At 32.3% G+C, this 12583-nt stretch overlaps 2 protein-coding genes across 3 annotated transcripts in view; both read right to left on the bottom strand.

Annotated features, from left to right (window-relative positions):
* The window catches only part of LOC143052653 (uncharacterized), a 114387-nt gene that overhangs the window by 29081 nt on the left and 72723 nt on the right, over nucleotides 1-12583 (bottom strand). The window lies entirely within an intron of this gene.
* LOC143051999 (uncharacterized) overlaps nucleotides 1-12583 on the bottom strand; it is a 29556-nt gene that overhangs the window by 6044 nt on the left and 10929 nt on the right. The window contains exons 7-12 of the mRNA XM_076224970.1: nucleotides 8244-8342; nucleotides 7713-7811; nucleotides 6655-6750; nucleotides 3424-3550; nucleotides 1957-2055; nucleotides 611-763 (exon numbers count right to left, since the gene is read on the bottom strand). Of these exons, the coding sequence (XP_076081085.1) occupies nucleotides 611-763; nucleotides 1957-2055; nucleotides 3424-3550; nucleotides 6655-6750; nucleotides 7713-7811; nucleotides 8244-8342 (673 nt within the window). The remainder of the gene's footprint in view (nucleotides 1-610; nucleotides 764-1956; nucleotides 2056-3423; nucleotides 3551-6654; nucleotides 6751-7712; nucleotides 7812-8243; nucleotides 8343-12583) is intronic.

Here is a 12583-nt window from a genome sequence, read left to right as displayed (position 1 = left end):
ATCGATAATTTGTTATTGATTTGCAAGCCAATAATATAACTTATTTGAACACAATTTTATCCGACCTTCGAATACGCATGTGTAAATCATGTTCAGTTATTAACAAAAAGATATGAATGTCAATATCGGGGAAAAACTACAGATCAACGGGGATAATTCATTTCGTGTATTTCTTCTGCGCACACAAAATCATTCTTATTTAGGTGAACAATGATTCACGTTTGTTTTTATTTCAATGATATGAATTGTAACTAACCTAAAAATTACCACTATACGATTTGCGTGTCTGTCTGTGCATTTTATTTAGGTTTATGTATATACATGTATCGAGTCTTGTCACTATCAGCGTTCTAGGAAGTTAACTTGATCGTAAAGTAGATGGCTTCTACTCTAGCATACAATCAAAATGATATCAAAGACACTCCATGCATTGTAAATTGTTTTTTTAGAGTGTTGCAATCTGCATATTCATCTGAGTATGTTATTAATCACATATTAAAATTTGAGTCAAAAAGGATAATGTTACATTAATTATATCAATAGCAAACTAGTGTATCAATTGGAATTAAAATGAGACAAATTTATTCGTTTTACACTATTTAAAACGTACCCTTTTTGAGGGGGACCATTTTCTCGTTTTCAATATCAATACCATTCCTTCCAAAAAATATTACCAGTCCATCTGTTGAAATCCACTTTTGCGGAATTTTTTCACCAATAAGCACACTTGCTAAGGTACTCTTTCCTGCTCTACATGGGCCACCTAACAATCAACAGGATAATAAATAATGATTATAAAAAATAAATATGCATTCAGGTTTTAAGTGCTCTTCGATGTTGTATAAGGTTTCATAATTTCAAATATTTTGGACATGATCAACGCGGAAGAAACATTAAATGTCGAAATGTGTTCTAGTATACCTCCATTGGTACTATTAATGTTATGTATAGCAAAATACATACATGTTCGTAGTATCTGATTCTATATGAATTGCGGCAAAACGTTATATTTATTTGATATGCATAATCAAAATATGATAGCCATGTGGATAAATATGGCATTAGTAAATATGATGCCTTACCCTGTCGTTCCTTTGCTAAACAGTGAAAAGCGATAGTATTAGAGCGGCAAAACATGGTATATATTTTCCTTTGTTAGTAAATCTATGTCGCAGCAGTCGAACAAATGTGTATTTATTTGATATATATTCATGTTTTAGATTGTATAACTTGTAATTGAAATCATATAAAAAGTTGAAATTATATATTGATATTTGATAAGCTTAAATACACAAATCTAAACTGTCAAGTTTAGAAAAAAAAATATAGTTTGTGCAGACCTATATCAAACATTCAAAGGGAATTCTTTAAAATAAAATCAGTGACATAATCTTAACTAAATCAATAGTAACTATGGCAGAATCGCCTGAGGTCATATTGTGTGTCGTCAATTGCCAATTACAACTGATCATCATTGGCAATATATGTACATATATATTTTGGAGCAAACAAATCAATTTGTAAAGTTGTTAATCCTCGTGCAAGGGGAAAACATTGAAAAACACAGTCATCAAGCTGGTTTAATAGCATTTTTAAGAATTCGCTTTGATCTTGATCTGCAAATACTATATTTTATTTCTGAATTTGACGGTTTTAAATTTGTGAATTAAATTATATCGAATATTACTTCATTATTTGTATTTTTTTAATAAGTTTTCGTAATTACATTGTTTCATATCTGTCCTGTCGGGACCTTTTAAAGCCGACTATAATGCAAGGGTATTTCTCACTTTTAAAGGTGGTATGATTGCCTATAATTGCGAACATTTACTACACTTGAATTTTTTAGGATAGTTGCCTCATTGACAGGCATACCACATCTCCTTAATTGTTATAAACTGATATCTTCATATATCTTTTTGTTTCCATATTCCATGTCGTTTATAGATTTACTACCCAGACTCAAACGATTTTCGTAAGACCGATATTCTCCATGTGAAAGCATACGTTGGAAGTCGTCAGCATCGACCAACCACGGCAGTTGACAATCTTTTTCTAAAAAACAAAAGTATATTCATAATGTCAGAATTGTTCATCTTTGGTATACCTTTTATAATTGTTTAAATTTTACAATACATATTTATAGCACTAATGATTAGCATTTTTCAGAATTCGCCAACACTTTCGATGCATATTTGATAATGGTTGGAAAACAATATATATTTTTACAATAATGTATACCCCACAGCTTATTTCATTCTTTTATAATCAACACGTTTAAAAAAATGTTAAAGTAAATACTTCTCAAATTAAACAAAAATATAGTACATTTTAACCCTAATGCAACAAGTCATAAATCGATAGAGAGGGAAAATATCCAAGTCATAAAATAAACCACTTTAAGTTTAAGAGAAAAATAAGGGAACATCAGAAACACTGAGCTGCATCAAAAAACTAGGTACAGAACATTTTAAGAATCTTTTGGTGGGTTCAATTAGGTGGTATGGCTAATAAAACCTCCCGCTTATATTACAATGTCAGAATATGTCGCTAAAGTGAACACACGACGTGACAGAAATACAGTCAACATGCGTAATATTCTGACAACATCCAAAATGTGTAACATACTGTATCAGTGGCACAATCCTATTGATATTGCCATGCATATAGTTTTATGTTTTAAATCAATCATTTAAGGTAGATCATAAGTAAATATTTTTTGAGACAGAATTTTCTTATACTTAGCCAAAATGAAGCTTTTATTATGCTCTTTTCAAAAATATATAATAAAAAGTATGGGTCACCGTGCTATTTTTCAGGCTATATGTCGTTCAAAATTGCCTAAATTTGGTTAGATTGTTCATGGAAAAACACATTTGTGCGCATAAAAAAAAATCTATGAGATAGAATTTTAAAATAAATTGTGAAAAGATAGTTTCTGTAATATATTATAAGAAAATAAAAAAAAAATTGTGTCACCGAACTTGTTTTCTTGCTACAAGTAGTAGTCCAGTATAATTTCTTTCACTAAAAGAGTTATCTTCCCTTAAAGGGCCCAAAAATGATTCTAAAATCATGCATGTGTCATTTTAGTTATAACATTTCACAAATTTGCGAGCAAAAATTACAAGATTCTTCATAATAGTACAAATCAAAATATTTTGCATTGAAAGTGATAATATAGCACGATGTATTTTTGTTTCTTTGAAATAGAAAAATGTGCTGTATGCAACCATTCGAAACCAACGAAAGCATGCTAAAACATACAAAACGAACTTAAACAACTAACACATCCTTTTAGAGCTATAACTGATTCGGAAAGGCGGATATGTCTGTTTTCTTTGGTTTGACTACTGAGTATTCAGCACATGAGCCAATTCGGTCAGCTTTTCATGTGAAACTGACAACACACCGAACGCTTACCTTTACTGACACATGCCTGTGCTGAGTTATTAGAGTTTGACTTTTTACTACCATTCCTTTTCTTGGTATCAGTAACATGTAATTGATGTAATTGTTTCTTTGTGTTATCCATTGAGTCCATTTCTTTCTAAACACAGACAATAACGACCGTAAGATAACATGAGTTTCAATGAATTGATGTACATAAATAAACAAAAAACAAACAGATGGCAAAAATGATCAAAAAGATAAAAAAAAATACTATGCAAATAATTGAATCCGTCAGAAGGACGTTTGGAATATTAAAAACTAACAGTTTGCAATTATATCACGTTTTTCTGTTCCTTCCAATGGAGTGTTGCCTGCACCAAGTCAGGAATATGACAGTTGTAATTCATTCGTTTTATGTGTTTGAGCTTTTGATTGTGCTATTTGATAAGGGTCTTTCCTTTTTGAACCTTTCTCGGAATTCAGTATTTCTGTGATTTTACTTTATGTCTTTTATCAACAATGGATGACCTTTCATTGAAAAACAAAAATAATTTCTATTAAAATTATCAAATATAATGTGTATACAGGTCGAAAGTGTGAATACGTATTAAAAGTAGTTTTTCAATTAAAGTTAGTCAACATCCCACTGAAAACAGACCAAATGATTTTATCACCAACTAGGAACACGTAAATAAAGGCAACAGTAGTGTACCGCTGTTCAAAATTAATAAATCGATAGAGACAAAAACAAACCGGGTTACAAACTAAAACTGAGCGAAACATATCAAATATAAGAGAACTATGACACAACAGAGACACAACACCGAAATGTAACACACACAGAAACGAACTATAATGTATAGTATATAGTGTATAATGGCCATTTTCCTGACTTGATACAGGGCATTTTATGAAAAAAAATGGTAAAAATGTTGAAAAAAATCGAAAGTTCTTCATCACATAATACAAAAGCTCAAGCACATCAAACGAATAGGAAACACCTGACAAATTCAGGACTTAAACAGGTATTTCCCCATGCATTTTCTCATGTCGAAAAAGATTAATTAAACCTGGATTGATATATATCTAAACCTCTTAATTGTATTAGAGTCGCATATAATTATTTTGATGTGTAAGCAAATCAAACAGAGTCAATGGCGAAAATATCAAAAATTGGGATACAGCAGTCAACATTGTGTTGTAACCTGAATAAACAAATTTATATATAGACTTTATATTCTTAAAACCATCATATTGCATTGTGAAGTTGATACGGAATATGTATTAACAAGGTCTCAGTTGATAAACAATTTATTTATAAATGTTTGAGGGAACTCCGACTCTATGAAATTAAGAAGAATTTTGTGCCTTTAAATGGTTGAAGAAATTTAGCAAATATGTTGTAAATCATATACAAAAAACTCATACATATTGATCACTTATTCGTCTGTGTGTCACGTGTTACTATTAACAAACTATGCACTATGTTATCCCAAAGCAATACAAATTAAAAAACACAAAAATACTAAACTCCGAGAATTATTCGAAACCGAAAGTCTCTAATCAAACGCAAAATCAAAAGCTTAAATACATATTCATGACGTGGTTCAGTCATTTTCTGACGCATGACATGGTGGTTTAAACCTGGTTTTACAGCTATCTAAAACTCACACTACTATGAAAGTCGCATACAATGTCGTTGTATTGACAACATATAGCGTGTCGATTAAGGACTCTCCGTTTTAAATTTTCCTCGGAGTTTTTTGTGATTTTACTCTTTATGCTACCAAGCGTATATTGAAAAGCTTTGTATATTATTTCCTTAAGACAACATTTCCATTTCACATCGAAATAGTGGTATGTAGGGTTGAATAACTAATGTTGTGATATAAATAATTTTAGAGAAAGATCGAGATTTCAAATTATCCAGAAGGTTTAGAGTTTGTGTTTTTTTCAGAATCCACATATGGTTAATACGCGAATAAACAGTTTCTACGTATTTTTAAAGATTTTCTTTCACTGCGAACCATTTGTTTTGTCAATTTAGTGGATAATTTATTGTAAGAACATATGATCTGTCAATGTTCCTCTGTTTGTACGGAATTTAACGAAGATTAAGTAACAAAAAGTTGAGTCCCCTGGTTTGCTGTTCGATATAATGAAGGAGTTATGAGTCGTCAAAATGTGTGCAATGCATTCAGCATAATCCTTATCTTGCATGTTCAAATATAAAGGCTATCTTCCTAACTGTTATTGATTGTACCGATGTATGTATTTCAATTGTGATCAGTAAACAATGTGTTTGTCATTCAGTAAAACTTTTTAGAGCTCTCAAAATTAGTTGAATCTTTTAAACTGAAATGGGTTGCATAACACCGCCTGGTCTGAAAAATTTTGCGTATCTAATGTGAATAAAAAGCTTGGGATGGTAATTCTATGATGCATAATAATATATAGATACAACCGATATTAGTGGATTCCAGATAAAGGAACCATGAACCCGGTCGTTAATGTTTCCAATTTGCTGTATGACTTCACCGTTAATAAATCCTCTAAATACATGCTGTGAGTGACAGCTATTTCTGTGCAAATACAGAGAAGAATTGGTATCTTTAAAATGTATTGCAGGGTAAAGAATGCCATGTGTAGTAAATCTATGACCATTAATTACATCAACATATACGAAAGACATTTTATGGTTGATATATCATAGGTTAACTTTCATAAGGGGTTATAAGTATTTGCTAGACGAACAAAATCAATTACTTAATCTGATGTTCCAGCTTATATTATGAATCCTTCGTCCCTATATCTGCCATTATAGAATACCTTGTCTTTATGTTGAAAAGCAGAAATTATTTAAGTAAGTCACATATTCCGGTGAAGGAACTGCACAAATTGCCGAACCTGTTATTTGTATATTTAATTTTTAAAAAAAAATGACTTAGAAAATTTTACCTGAAATAAGGCATTTTCTGCTGTAAAGCAGTATTGTATAAATACAGACCATGGCTGTTTTGATGTTTGGCTTGTTTTCCTATTCAAGATAACAGACAACATACAATTCCAGGAGCCTCCCGTTCTAAAAATATGAATCCAAATGATTATCTATTCGGTGTAGGTTTAGTTGTTATCTCGATAACAAAAGTCTGAAATCTTTGTTCATTTATTATAGCTATGGTCAAATATTCTAAACACTCTTTATTTAGAACAGAAAACATTTGTCGTTGTTCTTAGTAGAGAACTATATATGATTTATACCTGTAGATATTTCAACAAACTGTGGTATCTGTCTACTGTAGACAGCTTTGTTTTTGCCATCATTGCTTCTCCAGCTACGTCTTTCGGTGTCTTACCCTGTATGAAAAAAAGATAATTTATAGATCTTAGAAGAGCGCTCTTCTAAAAATTTTCAAAAAAGAAGTATTTTGCCCAGAAGTTTCAGAGCAGAAGATTTTTAAATGTAAGCGAATATAATGAATAACTTGTGTACAATTGTCTTTAAAGGGTAATAACTTATTAAGGGGTTGACAATTTTGGACATATACACTGTTTGTAGTTATTACATTGCTGATAATGTTTTTACTGTGTACAGCTTATCTCTATCTTCAATATTATTCAATGTGATCAATTTCCTAAAAAAAATATATAATTTCTACAGATCTTGTCATATTAAACACGTGTTATTCAACATGTCAAGTTTGTCTTAATGGTTAATTTTTTAAGATAAAAGCCATATACAATTAAGAATGGAAATATTTTTATTTTATAAAGACAACAATCCTACCAAAGAGCAGAACAAAGCCGAATGCCACCAATGGGTCTTTAACACAGCGCGAAAATTCCGCAATCGGAGGCTTCCCTTATCTGGCTCCTAAACAAAAATGTGTGCTGCTAGTTCAGTGGTTATCGATGTCATACTAAACACCGAAATATATAAATGAACTAAAATTAAAATCATACAAGACTAACCTGTATATGACCCCTATGTTCTATGTTTAGCTCCGGTGGCCATGTTTGATTGATAAATTTTTCGGATACAGTTTTTAAACGACGTACACTAAGGAAAATTCAGTTAACGTTTGAAAGTATTTAGCCCAGCAGTTTCTGATTAGAAGATTCTTGAAATAGTTTACGACGACAACGGACGCCAAGTGTTAAAATAAGCTGTAATGAAGCCAATTCGGGCCCAGAAAAGCTAAAATGTATTGCTGAACGCGTATGGCGTGAAACATATCTCTTTTTTGTTCGAAAATACAGTAAAGTATAATAGTAGCACATATATCTAATGGACGTATATTGTATTCTAAACATCTAACCTCGTTATTTGTAGCTAATACATTGGCACCAAGAAGTTTTAAAAGTCCAACGGTATTTAGTTGACCATTTCTAGCGGATTGATGTAAAGGTGTGTCACCCTAGAATATAATACGTAAATACATTAATTCTCGTATGTAATTTCTTTTAAATAAGACGGTCTTTACAAAATAAAATAGTAAAATAAGTTGAATTCATTTGTCTGTGAGAGCTCATAATCAAAATTTCTGGAATATTGTGAACAGCAAAACACAAATCAGGATTGAGAATAACAAATTGATACAACTGAAACGATTAAGCTTACGGCATTAATCAACGACTTCAAATCATTGTTGGTCGATAATGTTTTTCTCTGTATATATGTACGATTAATTCAACTGAGAAGATACTTATAGTAAATAGCGAGGCCCCTTACTCAGAATTATATATATATATTTTTTTTCTTCGTTTGTAATGCATTTGTTGAAAATAAGTTTTGAAATATAACAACTAAATTGAACTTTAACTTCTTAAATGAATTTTTGTTTTCAAACCTTTTTATTTGTAGCTGAAACATCGGCACCTAACCCAATTAATCTCTCCACCATGTCAATGTTACCATAGCTGGCACTTTTATGCAGAGCCGTGTCACCCTGAAGAAATAAACTTTGGACTCAAATGACAGCCTAATGCCACCAATGGGTCTTTAAACTAGAGGCTCTAAAGAACCTGTGTCGCTCACCTTGGTCTATGTGAATATTAAACAAAGGAAGCAGATGGATTCATGACAAAATTGTGTTTTGGTGATGGTGATGTGTTTGTACATCTTACTTTACTAAACAGTCTTGCTGCTTACAATTATCTCTATCTATAATGAACTTGGCCCAGTAGTTTCAGTAGAAAATGTTAATAGAAATTTACAAATTTTATGAAAATTGTTAATAATTGACTAGAAAAGGACAATAACTCCTTAGGGGGTCAATTGACCATTTCGGTCATGTTGACTTATTTGTAAATCTTACTTTGCTGAACATTATTGCTGTTTACAGTTTATCTCTATCTATAATAATATTCTAGATAATAACCAAAAACAGCAAAATTTCCTGAAAATACCTATTTAGGGACAGCAACCCAACAACAGGTTGTCTGATTCATCTGAAAATTTCAGGGCAGATAGATCTTGACCTGATAAATAATTTTATTCCATGTCAGATTTGCTCTAAATTCTTTGGTTTTTGAGTTATAAGCCAAAAACTGCATTTTAACACCCTATGTTCTATTTTTAGCCGTGGCGGCCATCTTGATTTGATGGCCGGGTCACCGGACACATTTTTTAAACTAAATACCCCAAAGATGATTGTGGTCAAGTTTGGATTAATTTGGCCCAGTAGTTTCAGAGGAGAAGATTTTTGTAAAAGATATAAACTAAGATTTACGAAAAAATGGTTAAAAATGGACTAAAAAGGGCAATAACTCCTAAAGGGGTCAACTGACTATTTCGGTCACGTTGACTTATTTGTAAATCTTACTTTGCTGAACATTATTGCTGTTTACAGTTTATCTATATCTATAATAATAAGCAAGATAATATCCAAAAACAGCAAAATTTCCTTAAAATTACTGATTCAGGGGCAGCAACCCAACAACGGGTTGTGTGATTCATCTGAAAATTTCAGGGCAGATAGATCTTGACCTGATAAACACTTTTATTACAGTCAGATTTGCTCTAAATGCTTTGGTTTTTGAGTTATAAGCCAAAAACTGCATTTTACCCCTATGTTCTATTTTTAGCTATGGCGGCCATCTTGGTTGGTTGGCCGGATCACGCCACTTATTTTTGAAACTAAATACGCCAATGATGATTGTGGCCAAGTTTGGTTTAATTTGGCCCAGTAGTTTCAGAGGAGAAGATTTTTGTAAAAGTTAACGACGACGGACGACGACGGACGACGGATGCAAAGTGATGGTAGGTGAGCTAAAAAGGCGTGCTTCTTTGTATGATTATTATTTCATATCGTCTCTCTATTATTTAATTTGTATACTTCTAATAACAATCTCAGCATGATTATGATTCATGCGTTTATTCAAAACTTACATTTGCTTACACCTACATAGTTGAACGTGACCTAAAACTCCTAGAGGCTCTGAAGAACCTATGTCGCTCATATTGGTCTACGTGTATAACGACGTACACTTTCACACATTGCAGACAAAAATAGAATTCATGACAAAAATTAGTTTAGATGATCTTCTACTGCTTATCATTTTACCTGTTAAGATTCTTTCTAACTTCTATTTGCTAAAAACACCAAAGAGGATAAAAAAAACGCACTCAAGAGCAACCACTCCTATACTTATTTGTAGCTCTGACTTTGCTGAACAATTTTGCTGTTTACAGTTCATCTTTTTATATTATTATGTTCAAGATAATAACACAAAACTTAAAAATTTCCTTACAATTACTAATACAAGGGCAACAACACAATGAAAATTCAGAACTGATAGATTTTCACCTGACAGACATTTTTAACTTGCTGTCAGATTTGGTCTAAATGCTTTAGTTTCAGAGATATTAGCCAATTACTGCATTTCAACCAGCCCCCTACCCAACCCCAAGTTCTATATGTATCCATGGTGGCCATCTGGATCGATGGGCAGGGTCATTGGATTATTTTTTTAACTTGATAGCGTAAGGATGATTTAGGCCAACATTGGTTTCATTTGGCCAAGTAGTTGCAGAGGAAAAGATTTTTTTTAAAGCTAACGGACGACCATAGATGACGATGACGATAGATGACAACGGGTGAAGACGACGACGGACGACGTGCGATAATTTAAAAGAAAAGCTCACTTGGTCCTATTGGGCCAGGTGAGTTAAAAATGCAAAAGAAACCAACACGACAGTAACATTAATAATATAGATTTAACATGTTGAACTGAAAATACCACGATAAAAAATCTAAAAAACAAAAAACAAAAAAAGATAAAGAACAGTTTACAAACAACACTACAAAGAAAAATTAATACATATGAGAAGATGTTGTATGAGGGCAAATGAGACAACTCTCAATCCAAGTCACAGTCTGTTAAAGTAAATTATTTTAGGTCAAAATACGGTTGTCAATTAACACGAAGCCTTGGTTCACACCGAACAGCAACTTATAAAGGGCCCAAGATTTCTAGTGTTAAACCAAAGGTCCTATCTATATAAAAGCGAGAAACAATAAACAATTATAAACCACATCAACAAACGACAAGTACTGAACATCAGGTTCCTGACTTAGGACAGTTGCAAACAAATACAGCTGGTTTAAACGTTACTAGAACACACCCGCGAAATCGCGGGCACATACAGCTTGTGAACTGTTGTAGAATTATTTTTTTAAAATATATTATGTATGAAGAATTCCATAAAAGGTATCAAAAGCCCTCTCCCTTTTTCCAAAGTCCGATATTTGTTTCCTATCTGTTAAATTCAATTATTTTCGTGTTTCTGGCCTCAGACCACAATTATTCGTCTCTTTTGCTACAATGCTTCTTTTGGTAAAAGTCAAATCAAATTAAAAATTTGCACCGTTTCAAACATCAAATAAATGTAACTGCTTATATATAGTCCATTATAAGTCTAATAAAATATACTCCTTTTTTGTCGTCAAAAATCCATCAGTGCTTTTTCTTTTGAGAGTCTTACTAACATGCCAATGGTAGGATATGAATCTTGTGGAAATGACTAAGACCGACTAAGGCTAATTTGAGGGGTGGTCGGACGGGTCCTGATCCCGAAATCCCGAGATGCAGAATTTAAAGAAATTCATATCCCAAAATCCCGAAATCGAAAAATATATTCCCGGATCCCGTAAGGATCAATCCCCAAATCCCGAGTTTCAAAACACCCGATCCCGACGCCCCGAAAAAGGCCCTGCCTCCTCTAATCTGTACGGCTTACTTTCATTTTTGCCAAATCGCTATTTTCACTTTCAACAATAAATTGTTATACCCCATCCAGTCTGTGCATCCGTGCGTTCGTTCGTTCGGTCGTCCGTCAGTCCCGCTTCAGGTTAAAGTTTTTGGTCGAGGTAGTTTAAGATGAAGTTAAGCATGTTTCACTTATTTTAATATATATGCAAGTGGTATGACCCCTTAAATAGTAAACATTTCAAACAAAACAGTAGACAGAATCAGGGACTTTCTATACTAACATAGAAAGTCCCTGACAGAATACAGAGAGTCTCTATATATTAAAGTAGTATAATCGTAGTTTACATGTAGATAAACGCGAACAATAGTTGTCCTCTTTAAGGAGGTATAATAGTTGTGGTTCTTGCGATCTTTACACCATGAAATGAAACGCGAAAAATAATTGTCCTCTCTAAGGAGGTATAATAGTTGTTATTTTTGCTATCTAAACACCATGATATGGAGAACGCTCTGAATGGTTTATTTATTTTTCATTTGTGTTATCTATTATACGATTGTTTTTTTTTTAAATGTGTCACATGTTTTACTTATTTTAATATATGTGCAACTGGTATGACCCCTTAAATAGTAAACAATTGAAAGAAAAACAGTAGACAGAATACAAAGAGTCTCTATATATTAAATTAGTATAATCGTAGTTTACATGTAGATAAACGCAAAAAATAATTGTCCTCTATAAGGAGGTATAATAGTTGTGGTTCTTGTGATCTAAACACCATGACATGGAGAACGATTTAATAGGCTTATTTATTTTTAATTTTTTGTTATCTATCATAAGATTGGTTGTGTTTGTGCATGTTTCAAACCGGAAGTCTTATCTATGACTAAAAGTCAGTCTGATGACGGAATCATATCCGGACTCCTTTTTTGTCGTTTTTCTCCCAAAATAACTCAATCTGAATAATCATAAGAATGG

Source organism: Mytilus galloprovincialis, chromosome 11 (genome assembly GCF_965363235.1).
Source record: "Mytilus galloprovincialis chromosome 11, xbMytGall1.hap1.1, whole genome shotgun sequence".
Lineage (NCBI taxonomy): Eukaryota > Metazoa > Mollusca > Bivalvia > Mytilida > Mytilidae > Mytilus > Mytilus galloprovincialis.
This window is presented reverse-complemented; position numbering and strand designations above follow the sequence as displayed.